A 19,312-nucleotide genomic window follows, 5' to 3' on the forward strand; every position below is an offset into this window, starting at 1 on the left:
TATGAAGCTTTAATGGGTTGCCAACAGGGTTGACTGGTATGTTTTGCCCCAGTTAAGCACCTAGATTGAAGTCATTTGGTTTAATGTATGCATGTGTGAGTGTGGGCTTTTAGATGTGTGTGGCCTTATTTTGGGGTTTGCTGATACCTCTGAGGAAAGTGTGTTTATAAAGATAATGTCTGTGTATTCAATATAGTTTGTGTGTGTCTTGAGCAGCGCTGTTTACTCTGGTTGAGTGGAGAGCAGCTGGAGAGAGAGCGGAGGGAGGGCCAGTCATGCAGTATAAAAAGCTGCTGATGAGTTCTGCGCTCGGGGGTTCAGACGACAAGTTTAAAAGATCACACACCTATTAAGGCAGAACTGAGGAAAGGTGTGCGTGCGAGTGTATGCGCTTGGGTGTGTGTGTGTGCGTGGGTGTGTGTGTGACCCAGTATGCTCTGGATTGATTAGAGAAAAGTGGAGACACTGGAGGGAAAGAACAAGTGTTCCATAACTTAATTAACTTTATTTGATTTGATGATTTTTTCGGGACTATTTCACGCATGAGGTACTGTAAATCTATAAACTGACACATAGACGGGTAAAAGAGACTGATGCATAAATGAATGAATTTTCTGGGCTCTGAGATTCCATAGCAACTGGCTTGTCTGCAGAGATCAAGAGGGCTGCTGTGAGTCATTAATAAAGAAACCAGCAGGTCAGGGGTTAAGGCCATTAATGAACATCGCCACCATAATGATACAGTAATATACGGCCTAGCTGACGAGGAGGATGATGATGATTGTTGAACATGATGAAGATGACAGGAGAACACGACAGTGAGGTGAAGACAGAGAGTAGTTCAGTCAGTGTGTGTAAATAGTCAGGAGCTAGCTGCAGAGCTACATCATAGTGGTTAGTTGGTGGAATAATGGGCCAGGTTAGCCAGTGTGATTAGCCTAGCGTGGCTAGCCGTGCCATACAGCGGCTGAGTGCACCGCCATGCTTATTGGTCTATATATACCTACAGACACACCTGAAACAGAAACACCCATCTGCATTTACTACTGTAGATAATGGGTGCGGCCCAATTGGCACCCTATTCCCTGCAGTCAAAGGTTGAGCACTATATAAGGAATAGGGCGCTATTTGAGAAGCAGCCATACAGAGTGCATCTCAACAGACACAGTGCTGCCTGTGTTGATTTACCTGTTCCCTCCCTCTTACTCAGTCTCCAGTTTACCTCCTTTAATCTGCCTCTCTCTCTTCTTTCTCCTCTCTCTCTCTCCATCTCAATCTTCATCTCCCCGACACACATGTCCCTCTCTCCCAGTCCTTGTTGCTAATAAGTGTCTTATGAGTGCCTTGCGAGTGTACTCTTGAGTGAATGTGTGTGTGTGTGGGGAGATGGATGTACGTCATTCATACTGTCCCCCTGGAGTGTGATTTATGGAGCCAGCTGTGGGGACCAGCCTGTGCCACACACCCACACGGTGATACACAATACTCATGGTCACAATGCCCTCCTCCTCTCAACAGCACCATTTTCTTTGTACTGTGCCCCTGTAATGTCATCACAGGAAATGAGCTTGTGTTTATGAGAGTCTATTTCCTCCTTAGGATCCTATACCGTCCTATTATTTCTCTCTATCTGTCTGTCACCCTGTCCTGCCTTTTATCTCCCGGTCTTTTATTCTCTATCTCTCTCCATCCCTCTGTCTAACCCTCCCTCCCTCTTTCTCTCCCTCCAGGCTAACACTTACACCTCCATCAGGAGCAAACAAGGGTCCTTGACATTCAATTTCCTGCTTGCCACACACTTTTTCATTGTGTTTTTCTCCCCTTTCGTCTCTGCCTGAGTTAGACAGGCAGACAGAGGGGCGGGCAGACAGAGGGGCGGGCAGACAGAGGGGCGGGCAGACAGAGGGACAGAGAGATGAACAGATATACGGGGACAGTGGGTGGAACTGGGAGGGTGTTTTTCCATGGGGGGCAGCCTCCATCCCTCCCTGTCTGAACAGCCCAGTAGCAAGGTCACCTTACTGGGATGCATTTGGGCGTTTCAGTGGCCATGACACAGTTTTTTCTGGGAACAGTTTCAGTGGCATTGAAACACATTTTTCTGGGAAAAGTTTGTGTCTTAAACTGTTTTCAAAGGAATGCTGCTTGAAAATGTTTGAATTCTTCTTGGAAATTGTTGGGTGATGTTTGGTTCTTTACTTCTGTGGTTTCAAAGGTTGCTGATAACCTCAGAGGAGTGTGTGTGGACGTGGGTGTGTGGACGTGTGTGTGTGGACGTGTTTAACTATACTTGTGGGGACCAGAACTCCCCACAAGAAGAGTAAACGAACAAAAATTGGGGACATTTTGTTAGTCCCTACAAGGTCAAATGCTATTTCTAGGGGGTTTAGGGTTAAGGTTAGAATTAGTGTTAGGGTTAGGAGGGAAAATAGGATTTTGAATGGGACTGAATTTGGTGTTAGTTGTACAAGACTGTGTGTGTGGCGCTCGCTGTCCTGTAGTGAGAGAAATTATTATTGTCGATGTTGTCTTGAACAGGTGGCTAAGTCAGCATTGAGTGTATATACAGTGAGGGAAAAAAGTATTTGATCCCCTGCTGATTCTGTAAGTTTGCCCACTGACAAAGACATGATCAGTCTATATCATTTTAATGGTAGGTTTATTTGAACAGTGAGAGACAGAATAACAACAAAAAAATCCAGAAAAACGCATGTAAAAAATGTTATAAATTGATTTGCATTTTAATGAGGGAAATAAGTATTTGACCCCTCTGCAAAACATGACTTAGTACTTGGTGGCAAAACCCTTGTTGGCAATCACAGAGGTCAGACGTTTCTTGTAGTTGGCCACCAGGTTTGCACACATCTCAGGAGGGATTTTGTCCCACTCCTCTTTGCAGATCTTCTCCAAGTCATTAAGGTTTCAAGCCTGATGTTTGGCAACTCGAACCTTCAGCTTCCTCCACATATTTTCTATGGGATTAAGGTCTGGAGACTGGCTAGGCCACTCCAGGACCTTAATGTGCTTATTCTTGAGCCACTCCTTTGTTGCCTTGGCCGTGTGTTTTGGGTCATTGTCATGCAGGAATACCCATCCACGACCCATTTTCAATACCCTGGCTGAGGGAAGGAGGTTCTCACCCAAGATTTGACGGTACATGGCCCCGTCCATCGTCCCTTTGATGCAGTCAAGTTGTCCTGTCCCCTTTAGCAGAAAAACACCCCCAAAGCATAATGTTTCCACCTCCATGTTTGACGGTGGGGATGGTGTTCTTGGGGTCATAGGCAGCATTCCTCCTCCTCCAAACACGGCGAGTTGAGTTGATGCCAAAGAGCTCGATTTTGGTCTCATCTGACCACAACGCTTTCACCCAGTTCTCCTCTGAATCATTCAGATGTTCATTGGCAAACTTCAGACGGGCCTGTATATGTGCTTTCTTGAGCAGGGGGACCTTGCGGGCGCAGCAGGATTTCAGTCCTTCACGGCGTAGTGTGTTACCAATTGTTTTCTTGGTGACTATGGTCCCAGCTGCCTTGAGATCATTGACAAGATACAAGATAGTTCTGGGCTGATTCCTCACCGTTCTCATGATCATTGCAACTCCACGAGGTGAGATCTTGCATGGAGCCCCAGGCCGAGGAAGATTGACAGTTATTTTGTGTTTCTTCCATTTGCGAATAATCGCACCAACTGTTGTCACCTTCTCACCAAGCTGCTTGGCGATGGTCTTGTAGCCCATTCCAGCCTTGTGTAGGTCTACAATCTTTGCCCTGACATCCTTGGAGAGCTCTTTGGTCTTGGCCATGGTGGAGAGTTTGGAATCTGATTGATTGATTGCTTTGTATGACTGTAAGTCGCTTTGGATAAAAGCGTCTGCTAAATGGCATATTATTATTATTATTCTGTGGACAGGTGTCTTTTATACAGGTAACAAACTGAGATTAGGAGCACTCCCTTTAAGAGTGTGCTCCTAATCTCAGTTCGTTACCTGTATAAAAGACACCTGGGAGCCAGAAATCTTTTTGATTGAGAGGGGGTCAAATGCTTATTTCCCTCATTAAAATGCAAATCAATTTATAACATTTTTGACATGTGTTTTTCTGGATTTTTTTTTGTTATTCTGTCTCACTGTTAAAATAAACCTACCATTAAAATTATAGACTGATCATGTCTTTGTCAGTGGGCAAATGTACAAAATCAGCAGGTGATCAAATACTTCTTTCCCTCACTGTATGCAGTATCTCACAAAAGTGAGTACACCCCTCACATTTTTGTAAATATTTGAGTATCTTTTCATGTGTAAATTTGCTGTCCCCTCAAAATAACACAACACACAGCCATTAATGTCTAAACCACTGGCAACAAAAGTGAGTACACCCATAAGTGAAAATGTCCAGATTGAGCCCAAAGTGTCAATATTTTGTGTGGCCACCATCATTTTCCAGCACTGCCTTAACCCTCTTGGGCATGGAGTTCACCAGAGCTTCACAGGTTGCCACTGGAGTCCTCTTCCACTCCTCCATGACGACATCATGGAGCTGGTGGATGTTAGAGACCTTGCACTCCTCCACCTTCCGTTTGAGGATGCCCCACAGATGCTCAATAGGGTTTAGGTCTGGAGACATGCTTGGCCAGTCCATCACCTTTACCCTCAGCTTCTTTAACAAGGCAGTGGTCGTCTTGGAGGTGTGTTTGGGGACGTTATCATGTTGGAATACTGTCCTGCGGCCCAGTCTCCGAAGGGAGGGGATCATGCTCTGCTTCAGTATGTCACAGTACATGTTGGCATTCATGGTTCCCTCAATTTTGGCCACCGTGCTGCAGCTCAGTTTCAGGGTCTTGGCAATCTTCTTATAGCCCAGGCCATCTTTATGTAGAGCATCAATTTTTTTTTTCAGATCCTCAGAGAGTTCTTTGCCATGAGGTGCCATGTTGAACTTCCAGTGACCAGTATGAGGGAGTGTGAGAGCAATGACACCAAATTTAACACACCTGCTCCCCATTCACACCTGAGACCTTGTAACACTAACGAGTCACAGGGAGGGAAAATGGCTAATTGGGCCCAATTTTGACATTTTCACTTAGGGGTGCACTCACTTTTGTTGCCAGCGGTTTAGACATTAATGGCTGTGTGTTGAGTTATTTTGAGGGGACAGCAAATTTACACTGTTATACAAGCTGTACACTCACTACTTTACATTGTAGCAAAGTGTCATTTCTTCAGTGTTGTCACATGAAAATATATAATATAAAAAGGGGGGGGTGTACTCACTTTTGTGAGATAATGTGTGTATATATATATATATATATATATATATATATATATATATATATATATATATATACACACACTAATGAGTAATAGACTGAGTCAAGTCCCTGTGTTGTCTTGTTTGTGAGTGGATGTGGTAAATGAGCAGAGCACACAGTTAATTATTGGATGTGTGTCTTTGCATGGTAGCTTTATTTAACAGTTGATGTATTGATTAGTGTGGCAGAGATAATCTGTTCATGGCTGGTCTTCCTGTATATGATTTGATTGTGTGTGTTGTCTGTTTTGTCAATTAGAAGGTCTGTCTCTGTCCATTGTTTGCATAAGTGTAAGGTGATAGACGGTCTAATTCACTGATGTTTCTGTATGTTGGTTACTGTGATGTATACATTGTGAGTAGACTGACTGACTGATCTTCCCTGTCTCTGTCCCTCTGTCCCTCTGTCTCTGTCCCTCTGTCTCTGTCCCTCTGTCTCTGTGTCTCTGTCTCTCTCTCTGTCTCTCCATCTATCTCTCCCTCCCTGTAGGTGAGTGTGGTGCAGGACTCTGTGAACATCTCAGGTCAGAACACTATGAACATGGTGAAGGTGCCTGACTGCAGGCTGGCTGATGAGCTGGGAGGGCTGTGGGAACACTCCCGCTTCACTGACTGCTCCCTGTGTGTGGCGGGGCAGGAGTTCCAGGCACACAAAGCCATCCTGGCAGGTAAGACTACTATTGTCACGCACGCGATGCGCGCGCACACCACACCGAACACCCGACCGACCGACTTCTTATAGATATTGTCAGATCAATGACAGAAACACAGACTATGGGCTCTATTTTAACAAACCTAACGCAATGTTAAACATTAGTGCTGCAGGTTCGGGGGTGTCAGAAATATTTTTGATTATTTTTTCACAACCATAATTATGGGCGCAGTAGCTGGCGGTGGAGCGAAAGGTCTGGACTTTGATGAATAAACAAGTTATGGGTGTGTCGATGCTTGACCCCTCAATGACCAATCAGAACGTGCTCCATGGTTAAATATGTAGTTGCTTTAAGTTGTTTAATTACGGTCTTTTATGTATTGCATTGTCATCAACTCCAATTCGAATATTAGTCCGTTGTAGCCTATCTCATTAAATAGCCTGCCCCATATTTGCTAAATACATGTTTGCAGTCCACGTTGTTTTAATTGCATTGCTTCAATATGGAAATACATTATTAAACATAGGCTGTAGCATTCGCACTGATATAGGGGCTAGGCCTACTGTAAATTGCAGTCTGGACATGGCAAACAGTCAATAAGCAAGATTAAATTCACTAGGCTATTGATAAGGCCTAAAAAGAAAGTGTATAATTCTAATCAAATTCTAATAATTAACTAAACAGCAACTTGTTTTAAATAAGCTATGTCTAAATTGTTACAGGCACCATAATTGCTCCTCGTGGGCATATAATACAGACAAGGAAACTTGGACTATGTAGGGTTTTACACACATCCAAACTTTTTAAAGGAGCTGCATAAAGATCCAATATAAAGAGAAAGGACGAATGTCCACTCACCCTTATACTGCTCACAAATGTAATGTTTTATAAACAGATCATATTTGCACTTCTGCAGAAATAGCAGTTGGAGTCTCAACTTATAGTAGAATACGCAAGGTGGAATTTTGAAATTTGTTGATCAGCAGTTTTTGTCTTTTGTCAGTCAATTAGCCCATGTCAACTAAGTTTTTTTAGATTGCTAAGTTAGTTTAGCGGCCAGCTATTTAAACTTGTTATCATGGTCAAATTTCTGGCCGAGGTCCCCCATTGATTTTGTTAGTCAATCTCACTCAGATATCATGCTAAGCACTGCAAACACTTCTCTCTGTCCCATGGCAAAATGAGTAGAATTCCAACAAACTTGCTTTAAATCTGCAATATGTAAAGTTTTGGGTGACCTGACCAAATTCACATAGAAATCTGAGTTATGTGTGCTATTTCTATGCTTCCTGTTCATAAGTTTCGTTTTTGCGTCTTTTACTTTTGGTTTTGTTCACCAGCTGAAAATACATTATTTTTGGTTATTGAAAGATATTTCACACTGCTTGTTTTGTCACAAACTGAAATTAGGCGAACTATTAGAATTTTAGCAACCACCTTTAAACTGCAACATTTTCTCTACACCCCATAGCAAAATGTGTAGAATTGCACGAAATTAACTAAAACATAAAGCATTTCTTTCCACTGTCAACAGGGGGGCCACCAATGTTCCACTCGCAATGTGTGTGTGGGGGCAACTACGGCCCATCATGATGAGTTTAGATTTTTTGTGGCCTTCCCACCCCCATAAAAGTTACCCATCCCTGCCATAAACTCATAGATGGTGAATCTTTCTAATACGTTTTTTTTTAAAGCGAAAAACAATCAATCTGTTTTTTAAACTAACACCAATATTTCTAAATAGGATCGGGCCATTTTAATTGTGCTCTCTCCTCTCTTTCCCTCCTCTCTTTCCCTCTCCTCTCTCTCTTTTTCTCTCTCTCTCTGGGACTGAACAACACTGTGGTTTAGTGAGGTATAATTGCAGATACTGTGTGTCCCACCCTATTCCCTAGTGCACTACCCTGGTCAAAAATAGTACGCTATATAGGGAATAGGGTGCCATTTGGGGCACATCCTGCTTCTCCTGGATCATGGCCCTGCTAGTCTTCAGTGAGAACTGGTGCTGCTTGTCAAACTCACTGAAGAGGGCTTCATTAGGCCTAGGCAATAGCAGCAGCAGGACGGTGTGTACAGGAGGATTTTCTTTCTTTCCACTGCCTCTGTGGCAGACAGACAGATGGGAGACTTTGGGGGTGTTTAGCACATCAGCCAACTAAACTATTTTCTCTCTTGCTCTCTCCTCCTCCCATTCTCCCTCTCTCCCTCTCTCTCTTGCTCTCTCCTCCTCCCATTCTCCCTCTCTCCCTCTCTCTCTTGCTCTCCCTCCCATCCATGTACAAATTGCCTCGATTAACCTGTACCCCCGCACGTTGACTCAGTACCGGTACCCCATGCATATAGCCTCCATTGTTATTTTGTGTTACTCTTTATTTATATAAAAAAAGAAAATTATATTATTTTATTTAGTAAATATTTTCTTTACTCTATTTCTTCAACTGTATTGTTGGTTAAGTGCTTGTAAGTAAGCATTTCACTGTAAGGTCTACACCTGTTGTATTCGGCATGTGACAAATAAAATCTAATGTCTCTCTCATCCCCCCAGCCCGATCGCCAGTGTTCAGTGCCATGTTTGAGCATGAGATGGAGGAGAGCAAGAAGGTGAGTGAGTGTTGGAGACGGTGTTGTGACCTGAACACTCATGTGTCTCGATGGGGAGGATTTTCACATATCTTTCTCTCTGTTGCATCATCACTAGTTCAGACAGGGATGTGTCTACGCGGTTACTGTACCCTTCCAGAATGTTGCATCTGTCTGCATGGAGTTGGCAGGCTCACTATAAGAGCTGTAACTGTAGGATTTGTGGGAGTTTGACCAAAATAGATCCTTGCTAGGTATATGTTTGAGAGTTGCTTATTATTGTGTGTGTGTGCATGAGTGAGAGCCCTGTGTCATGGTGGGTCCTGCTCATCTGATAGGGAGGTGGTGAGATTGAACCTCAGTGATTTAGAGGCCGTGTCAGCGGAATATTGATGCGGGCCCCACTCAAATGGGGAAATTATAAAGCACACAGCAAGGAAATGCATCTTAATTGCTATTTAAGTGGGAGTCTTCATCAGGGAGAGGGGGAGGGATATGTCTCCATATGATAGAGAAAACAGATCGATTCAACAGTCTATAGAGGGAGGATGAATGAGTTTGTAAAGAAATACACTAATAGCCAAGCTGTCTGCCTGTTTGTGTGTATTGGTAGACTCTGTGTGTATTGGTAGACTCTGTGTGTGCCTATAGACCATGAAAGATCACGTGTGTACTCTCTGTACAGCATGAGTGTTTGTGTTTGTTGGTGATAAACACGTATGTGTTTGTCTGTGCTAATGTGTAATCGGGTCATTTGTAGTGTGCTGTTTTGTTGTTAGTGTCCAGAGTGGAACATTAATGTGCTATGAGCTGTCTGTATACCCGGCCTGACCCCGCTGAAATACCTCAGGTCGCCGTGGCGACGATAAAGCAGCAACATAATTGGTTTATTGCCTTGTTCTGCCTCTCGGAGCGGAGAAAAGGGTTCAGGTTGCCGTTACCGTGCCGACGAGCGATAAAGAGCGCCTGCCGTTGGCTGCAGGCACCGTGCGTTGGGAACGAATGCTCCGGATTAATTCCAGGAATCGACTGGGGGAAAAAAATATATCTCAAATGTCGTTTTCAATTTTGGGGTTGAACGTGGTCAGACTGTTTCAGAGGTGTTTTGGTGTGTGTGTGTGTTTTATGGGGTTAGACATGGTGGGTTTGTGACATGAATGATACAGTAGATAGTAAAATTAGCTATACTGAACTAAAATAGAAACACAATAATTTCAAAGATTTTTACAGAGTTACAGTTCATAAAAGGAAATCAGTCAATTGGAATAAATACATTAGGCCCTAATCTATGGATTTCACATGACTGGGCAGGGGCGCAGCCATGGGTGGGCCTGGCTCCCAGGTGGGTGGGCCTATGCCCTCCCAGGCCCAGACAATCATGAGTTTTTCCCCACAAAAGGGCTTTATTGCAGACAAATACTCCTTAGCACAAGGAGCACCTGTGTAATTATCATGCTATTCAATCAGCTTCTTGATATGCCACACCTGTCAGGTGGATGGATTATCTTGGCCATGGAGAAATGCTCACTAACAGGGATGTAAACAAATTTGTGCACAAAATGTGAGATAAATAAGCTTTTTGTGCGTATGGATCATTTCTGGGATCTTTTATTTCAGCTCATGAAACATGGGACCATCACTTTACATGTTGCGTTTTATATTTTTGTTCAGTGTAGATAGTTAACTTCACCTATCTGAAACGAGTTAAGCAGACTGCATCATGGGAAGACTGCTGGAACAGGATCATAAACAGTGGAGTGCTCATAATGGGTCTCATGTATGGAAGTTGTGGTAATATAGGCTCTGAGTACTGACCTGGGTCTGTTCTCTTCTTCTCTCTTCTCTTCTCCTCCTCCAGAACCGTGTGGAGATCAACGATGTGGAGCCCGAGGTGTTCAAAGAGATGATGTGCTTCATCTACACGGGCAAAGCCCCCAACCTGGACAAGATGGCTGACGACCTGCTGGCTGCGGCTGACAAGGTTAGTGTGGGTGGTGGAGGAATGAGGAGGTGTGTATATACCGTATCTGATATCATATTTTATGGATGAGTGATTGAGTATATCATATGTTATAACGTTCCCTGACGTACAGTATGTTATGTTCATGTGTGTGAGGTGTATGTGATGCTATGTGTACCCTATGTAGTGGTCCTGTATGCAGAATGATGCTATATACCATGTAATGGTCCTGTGTGCAGAATGATGCTATGTACCATATGTAGTGGTCCTGTGTGTGGTGCAGAATGATGGTACCATATGTGGTGGTCCTGTGTGCAGAATGATGGTACCATATGTGGTGGTCCTGTGTGCAGAATGATGGTACCATATGTAGTGGTCCTGTGTGCAGAATGATGGTACCATATGTAGTGGTCCTGTGTGTGGTGCAGAATGATGGTACCATATGTGGTGGTCCTGTGTGCAGAAGGATGGTACCATATGTGGTGGTCCTGTGTGCAGAATGATGGTACCATATGTAGTGGTCCTGTGTGCAGAATGATGGTACCATATGTAGTGGTCCTGTGTGTGGTGCAGAATGATGGTACCATATGTGGTGGTCCTGTGTGCAGAAGGATGGTACCATATGTAGTGGTCCTGTGTGCAGAATGATGGTACCATATGTGGTGGTCCTGTGTGCAGAAGGATGGTACCATATGTAGTGGTTCTGTGTGCAGAAGGATGGTACCATATGTGGTGGTCCTGTGTGCAGAATGATGGTACCATATGTAGTGGTCCTGTGTGCAGAAGGATGGTACCATATGTAGTGGTCCTGTGTGCAGAATGATGGTACCATATGTAGTGGTCCTGTGTGCAGAAGGATGGTACCATATGTGGTGGTTCTGTGTGCAGAATGATGGTACCATATGTAGTGGTTCTGTGTGCATAATGATGCTATGTCTGTGTGAGGTGTATGTGACTCGGTGTGTGTTGTGAAATCTAACTTACTTTTTATGGAGTTCGATTTCTACCAAAAATAAATTAACTGAATGTGGCAGAATTCAACCTCCATAAATTCCTTGGTTTTCTGTCAACATTTTTGAATAATTGCTAGGACCTCAGATCTGTTGATGCGCGCGCACGCACACACACACACACACACACACACACACACACACACACACACACACACACACACACACACACACACACACACACACACATTGTTTGTGTTAAGTGCTGCCCTTCGCTCCTCAAGGATTCCTATTGTGACACTCCCTCGTCTTCACTCTGCATTCATCCACTCCTCCTCTCTCCTTCCATTAATTTCCTTCCCTCTCTTTTCTCATGCAGTGTGTGTGTGTGATTTATTTAATAAAGGTGCATGTGTGTAACTCTGTGGGGAGCTGCTGTGATAACAGGAGGCCAAGGCCAAGTCTCACTAAGGTCCTCCTTACCCCTCTGATGCTATCCCAGCAGCCTCTCTGGCAATAGTACAGCTCTTATGTAATCCACACACACACACATACCTGAATCGCCAGCCGCAGTCCTCCTGGCCGCAGTCAGAACATTAGCACTGTTGTGGGGCTTTGTGTGTGTGTGGGTACATACACTATACAGTGCTTTCAGAAATTATTCAGACCCCTTGACTTATTCCACATTCTGTTACGTTAAAGCCTTATTCTAAAATGGATTCAATTGTTTTTTCCCCCTCATCAATATACACACAATACCCCATAATGACAAAGCAAAATAAGGTTTTTTAGAAATGTTTCCATATTTATTCAAAAAATTAATAATGAAATATGACATTTACATAAGTATTCAGACCCTTTACTCAGTACTTTGTTGAAGCACCTTTGGAAGTGATTACAGCCTCGGGTCTTCTTTGGTATGACGCTACAAGCTTGTCACACCTGTATTTGGGGAGTTTCTCCCATTCTTCTCTGCAGATCCTCTCAAGCTCTGTCAGGTTGGATGGGGAGCGCCGCTGCACAGCTATTTACAGGTCTCTCCAGAGATGTTCGATCAGGTTCAAGTCTGTGCTCTGGCTGGGCCACTCAAGGACATTCAGAGACTTGTCCCGAAGCCACTCCTGCGTTGTCTTGCCTGTGTGCTTAGGGTCGTTGTCCTATTGGAAGGTGAACCTTCGACCCAGTCTGAGGTCCTTAGCGCTCTGGAGCAGGTTTTAATCAAGGATCTCTCTGTACTTTGCTCCGTTCATCTTTCCCTCGATCCTAACTAGTCTCCCAGTCCCTGCTGCTGAAAAACATCCCCACAGCATGATGGTGCCACCACCATGCTTCACCGTAGGGATGGTGCCAGGTTTCCTCCAGACGTGACAATTGGCATTCAGGCCAACGAGTTCAATCTTGGTTTCATCAGACCAGAGAATCTTGTTTCTCTTGGTCTGAGAGTCCTTTAGGTGCCTTTTGGCAAACTCCAAACTGGCTGTCATGTGCCTTTTACTGAGGAGTGGCTTCCGTCTGGCCACTCTACCATAAAGGTCTGATTGGTGGAGTGCTGCAGAGATGGTTGTCCTGGGTTTGGCGGATGCCAGGAGAACGCGATCTGCCCCAATGCATAGTGCCAACTGTAAAGTTTGGTGGAGGTGGAATAATGGTCTGGGGCTGTTTTTCATGGTTCGGGATAGGCCCCTTAGTTCCAGTGAAGGGAAATCTTAATGCTACAGCATGCAAAGACATTCTAAACGATTCTGTGCTTCCAACTTTGTGGCAACAGTTTGTGGAAGGCACTTTCCTGTTTCAGCATGACAATGTCCCCGTGCACAAAGCGAGGTTCATACAAAAATGGTTTGTCGAGATCAGTGTGGAAGAACTTGACTGGCCTGCACAGAGCCCTGACCTCAACCCCATCGAACACCTTTGGGATGAATTGGAACGCCGACTGCGAGCCAGGCCTAATCGCCCAACATCATTGCCCGACCTCACTAATGCTCTTGTGGCTGAATGGAAGCAAGTTCCCGCAGCAATGTACCAACATCTAGTGGAAAGCTTTCCCAGAAGAGTGGAGGCTGTTGTAGCAGCAAAGGGGGGGACCAACTCCATATTAATGCCCAGGGTTTTGGAATGATATGTGTGACATGCAGGTGTCCACACTTTTGGTAATGTAGTGTATACAGTGGGGAAAACAAGTATTTGATACAGTGCCGATTTTGCAGGTTTTCCTACTTACAAAGCATGTAGAGGTCTAATTTTTTTAGTAAAAAATCCAGAAAATCACATTGTATGATTTTTAAGTAATTAATTTGCATTTTATTGCATGACATAAGTATTTGATCACCTACCAACCAGTAAGAATTCCGGCTCTCACAGACCTGTTAGTTTTTCTTTAAGAAGCCCTCCTGTTCTCCACTCAGTACCTGTATTAACTGCACCTGTTTGAACTCGTTACCTGTATAAAAGACACCTGTCCACACACTCAATCAAACAGACTCCAACCTCTCCACAATGGCCAAGACCAGAGAGCTGTGTAAGGACATGGGATAAAATGGTAGACGTGCACAAGGCTGGGATGGGCTACAGGACAATAGGCAAACAGCTTAGTGAGAAGGCAACAACTGTTGGCGCAATTATTAGAAAATGGAAGAAGTTCAAGATGATGGTCAATCACCCTCGGTCTGGGGCTCCATGCAAGATCTCACCTCGTGGGGCATCAATGATCATGAGGAAGGTGAGGGATCAGCCCAGAACTACACGGCAGGACCTGGTCAATGACCTGAAGAGAGCTGGGACCACAGTCTCAAAGAAAACCATTAGTAACACACTACGCCGTCATGGATTAAAATCCTACAGCGCACGCAAGGTCCCCCTGCTCAAGCCAGCGCATGTCCAGGCCCGTCTGAAGTTTGCCAATGACCACCTGGATGATCCAGAGGAGGAATGGGAGAAGGTCATGTGGTCTGATGAGACAAAAATAGAGCTTTTTGGTCTAAACTCCACTCGCTGTGTTTGGAGGAAGAAGAAGGATGAGTACAACCCCAAGAACACCATCCCAACCGTGAAGCATGGAGGTGGAAACATCATTCTTTGGGGATGCTTTTCTGCAAAGGGGACAGGACGACTGCACCGTATTGAGGGGAGGATGGATGGGGCCATGTATCGCGAGATCTTGGCCAACAACCTCCTTCCCTCAGTAAGAGCATTGAAGATGGGTCGTGGCTGGGTCTTCCAGCATGACAACGACCAGAAACACACAGCCAGGGCAACTAAGGAGTGGCTCCGTAAGAAGCATCTCAAGGTCCTGGAGTGGCCTAGCCAGTCTCCAGACCTGAACCCAATAGAAAATCTTTGGAGGGAGCTGAAAGTCCGTATTGCCCAGTGACAGCCCTGAAACCTGAAGGATCTGGAGAAGGTCTGTATGGAGGAGTGGGCCAAAATCCCTGCTGAAGTGTGTGCAAACCTGGTCAAGACCTACAGGAAACGTATGATCTCTGTAATTGCAAACAAAGGTTTCTGTACCAAATATTAAGTTCTGCTTTTCTGATGTATCAAATACTTATGTCATGCAATAAAATGCAAATTAATTACTTAAAAATCATACAATGTGATTTTTCTGGATTTTTGTTTTAGATTCCGTCTCTCACAGTTTAAGTGTACCGATGATAAAAATTACAGACCTCTACATGCTTTGTAAGTAGATGCTTTGTAAGTAGGAAAACCTGAAAAATCGGCAGTGTATCAAATACTTGTTCTCCCCACTGTATGTGGTGTGCCCATTTGCACGCAAGGACGCACTCACCTATCTGTCAGTGTGTGGACGGTGGCCAGGCCTTTTGTGAGTGACTTTCTGCCTCAGAGTTGTGTGTATTTGTCTACACTGTGGGTGTACTGTACCGTGGTGTATTGAGTTGGACACCCAGGGCTTAACAGGATGTCAGATAAATCACCTTTCAGTGTTTGCACACTAACATGATCTCTGCTCTATCTCTCTCCCTGGTTCCTGCGCTCCGCTCCTCTCCTCCACCTCCACCACTCACTGTCATCACTCCTTTTCAAACCCTCTCTCCCGCTCTCTCAAAGTCAAACTAGCTTCATTGACGTGACAGGAGCAATTTGATGTTACGAAACCATTACACAGTCAAACATTTCCAATTGTAAATGGTGATAGATAGCAAGTACAAATAAATGAGTTCTCTCTCCCCCCCATCTCTCTGTCAGTATGCTCTGGAGAGGCTGAAGGTGATGTGTGAGGATGCTCTGTGCACCAGTCTGTCTGTGGAGAACACTGCAGAGATCCTCATCCTGGCAGACCTGCACAGTGCCGACCAGCTCAAAACACAGGCTGTGGACTTCATCAACTAGTGAGTGGCACACATACACACACACTGCACCCCTCTCTCATTCTATACTCCTCACTCAAACACACTCACGTTACTGTACCCCTCACTCAAAACACTCACTATATACCTAACACACACGCACACAGTAACTCTGTCAGACAGTCTTTGGTATTTGAACAGAAATATCGTCATTAATTTTCACTGGGAGCTCGATTACTCTTTTTGGAAATAGCATTTTACTTCTCAGACCAATTTTATGCCATATGAACAGGGGCAATTTAGCAGAAAACATGTTTTGACAAATCTGAACTTGTTTGTCAAGGATTAAAGGGATACTTTGGGATTTTGGCAATGAGGCCCTTTATCTACTTCCCCAGAGTCAGATGAACTTGTGGATACCATTGTTAGATCGCTGTGTCCAGTATGAAGGAAGTTAGAGGTAGCATGCTAGCAGATACCCATAGACTTCCAGGCATTGCACTAACGCTAGTTAGCATTGGCTCGCAAAACCACCTCTAGCTTCCTTCATACTGGACACAGAGATGTAAAAATGGTATCCACAAGTTCTTCTGACTTTGGGGAAGTAGATAAAGGGCCTCATTGCCAAAGTCCCGAAGTATCTGACAGAGGCCATAAACGGCATTAGGTTGCTCCTCAATGTGCTGGTTGTTTATGATTCGTCAACATTCATGTGAACACTACATTACTGTTCCCTTTAGTCAACACTGACGAAGGCCATCCATTGAACTTGCCATACAAATAAAGGCATTTTAATTAATTATATGAAGAGGGACTTGGTCCTCTCTTTTTGATGACTAAGATCTATATTATTTACTCCCTTCAGTCCCTACCCCTGCACACATCCACTCTCTTTTCTTTCTCTATCTTTGAGTCGGTTTTTCCTTTCTCAGTCACACTCTCCCCCGTTACCTCACGCTCCAACCTCAATGTCTCCTACCCTTCTCTCCTACTCCTCTGTCCTCTTCTCCTCTCTCCTCTCGCTCTCTCTCTCCTAATCCTGGTCATTAATTATGGTTATGGGTTTTATGACAGTTTAATTTGTGACAGTATTGTTGTTGTGGAAATTGACCGCGGGGGACTCTGGCTTGCAAAGCGCTATCAACCCTCCTCCCTCGGACAACATCGATAACAACTAAAATCAATAAAGATGACGAATATAGAAAAGAAACTACAATGTGTAAAACCAATAAACCCCAGACCGCCCTGCCATCAACACCACTGTCTCTTCTCCTCCCTCCCTCCCTCCTCTCACCTTCTCCTTCATCTCCCCCTCCCTTCTCTCTCCCTCCTATCCTCTCCCCCAGTCCCCTGGGCCTGGCCTGCTCTCTCAGTGCCCTTTGCTGGTCTGCTACCCCAGGCACAGCTCATAGCTCACAGCTCATTGGCCATTAGAGGGAGCAAGGGGGTTCATGTCCCTACCAGGGAACTGGGTCAGAGGTGGGCTGGATGTCTGGGAGGTATGCTCCTAGACACACAGACACACACTTTCATTAACACACACTAATACACATAACAAATGTCATTAAAGGCCATGTATGTGTGTGCGTGATAGTGCAGTACAGCACCCTGAGGGTGTGAGGAGGCTGGGGATTCCCACAGGGCCTAGTGGTGTGCAGTCTGTCAGGCCTGTGGAGGATGGAGGGGCCAGGAGAGGGACAGTGCTAATATCTCTCCTTCTCGCGCTCTGCCTCACTCTTTCCTCCACTCCTTCTGACTTTTTTCTCTTTGTCTCTCCCTCCCTCTCTGTCTCTCCCTCTCCCCCTCCCACCTCTCTCTCTCCATTTCCCTCCCTCCCCCCTCTCTCTCGCTCTCTCTAGCCATGCTGCTGAGGTGATGGAGACGTCTGGCTGGAAGTCCATGGTGGCATCCCACCCCCACCTGGTGGCTGAGGCCTATCGCTCCCTGGCCTCGGCCCAGTGCCCATTCCTGGGACCCCCACGCAAACGCCTCAAACAGTCCTAGTGTCCCTGGATCCCTTGCCCAGCTCTGCTCTGCCCTGGGACCACAGAGGGCCCTACTCTGATCTCCTCCTCCTCCAGGCCTCCTCCAGAACCTAGAGACGCCCAGATTGATACCAGAGCTCCTCCCTCCCTCCTCCCTCAGCTGAAAAGACAGGGGGGATGGTATGGATTTGGTACAAAGACGATGACAAAGGGATGATCCACCCTTATAACTGTTATCAACTGAATATGGACATTGACCAGTGACTGCCTTGTCTTACCCTGTACACCTGTAGAGAACAGAGTGTTTGGGTAGAGAGGGAGGGAGGGAGGTAGAAGTTGTAAATTGTTTTTGTTTTTTTACATTTAATTTTTTTAAAGACCTCCTTTCTTGTAGCATTGTGTTAAAAGCCAAGCTTTATGTATGAAATCAGAAAAACTAACAAAAAAGACAATGGACGAAGAGACAGTTTTGGGTAAAGAGGAAGTGCCACCATGTCCCCTCCATCTTCCCTGAGCAGAAAAACACCCCTGTAGTTCATGTTTGACATCCATCTTGTACAAAAGAAGAACACTGAAGCATTTTTCTCGCCGAAGGGCAAAAATAAAAGTGATTTTTGCAAGAAACAAGATGGAGATGAACACGTTTTAATGTTCAAAATGTCCAACCTTTTTCTCTCAAAAAAACGACACACAAAAAAACATAATATCGACTGTTTTTACTCCAACCCTTTCAGGACTACTTTCCTCATTGGTGGAATTAGAATTCACTCCTACATGACTGTCACAACGCAAACAAATGTTTAGTCTCTCAACTCAACATAAAATACAGCTATTTTGCATTGTAAAAGCCTTGTTGTCTTTCAATATCTACTGAGTTCTCATTAGTGCGTGTGTGTACACTGTGTGTGGTGACCATGTCTGCCAACGATTGACTGGTTAAACACCTGTTTGAAACTGCTGCACTCAGCCCTATTTACATCTCATCCACACATGATCAAAGTCTCTACTTGATGTTAAATCCCCTACACACATCTCATCCTACTGTGCTGTAACTGCCAGGATACCTCTAGTGTATAACCTTCCTATTGGCACTGTCAGTTCTAGTTGTGTTTGACTTGGTCTTAGTGTGCTTCCTCTCTGTGAGTACAGATGTAATCTCCTCGGTCCTCTGGGCTAATGGTGTGTATTTTAAAAGGATTTGTCTCTGTTGACTGAGGTTGTAGCCCAGAAGGACACCTATCAGGACTCCCATCACCCTGAAGTCTGTAGAGAAGCTGTTTCCACACCACAGTCTATCAGTCATCATCTGCCAGGTGTCCCAGCTACGTCTGTCCATTAGCTTACACACCGTCCAGACTACAGTAGCTACGATTGTGCCCCAAATGGTACCCTATTCCATGTTTAGTACACTACTTGTGACTAGGGCTCATTCCTATATGGGGAATAGGGGGCCATTTGGGATAGGATGGAGTGATCCCTGGTATTAGTGGTGTAGAGAGGAGCATGTAGGAGATGGACATCTGAGTGGTCACAGGCAGGGCTAGCCTAGTGGGAGGGAAAGGGGGGGA

At 44.9% G+C, this 19,312-nt stretch overlaps 1 protein-coding gene across 1 annotated transcript in view; it reads left to right on the top strand.

The window, feature by feature from the left end:
* Window positions 1-18,587, top strand: part of LOC311103422 (speckle-type POZ protein) — an 80,021-nt gene extending 61,434 nt beyond the window's left edge. The window contains exons 7-11 of the mRNA XM_084144987.1: window positions 5,800-5,977; window positions 8,508-8,563; window positions 10,401-10,523; window positions 15,659-15,801; window positions 17,619-18,587. Coding sequence (XP_084001113.1) covers window positions 5,800-5,977; window positions 8,508-8,563; window positions 10,401-10,523; window positions 15,659-15,801; window positions 17,619-17,763 — 645 coding nt within the window. The 3' untranslated portion in view covers window positions 17,764-18,587. The remainder of the gene's footprint in view (window positions 1-5,799; window positions 5,978-8,507; window positions 8,564-10,400; window positions 10,524-15,658; window positions 15,802-17,618) is intronic.
* The last annotated feature ends 725 nt before the right edge of the window (window positions 18,588-19,312 follow it).

The sequence above is a fragment of the Coregonus lavaretus genome (genome assembly GCF_964263955.1).
Source record: "Coregonus lavaretus genome assembly, chromosome: 28".
NCBI classification, from domain to species: domain Eukaryota; kingdom Metazoa; phylum Chordata; class Actinopteri; order Salmoniformes; family Salmonidae; genus Coregonus; species Coregonus lavaretus.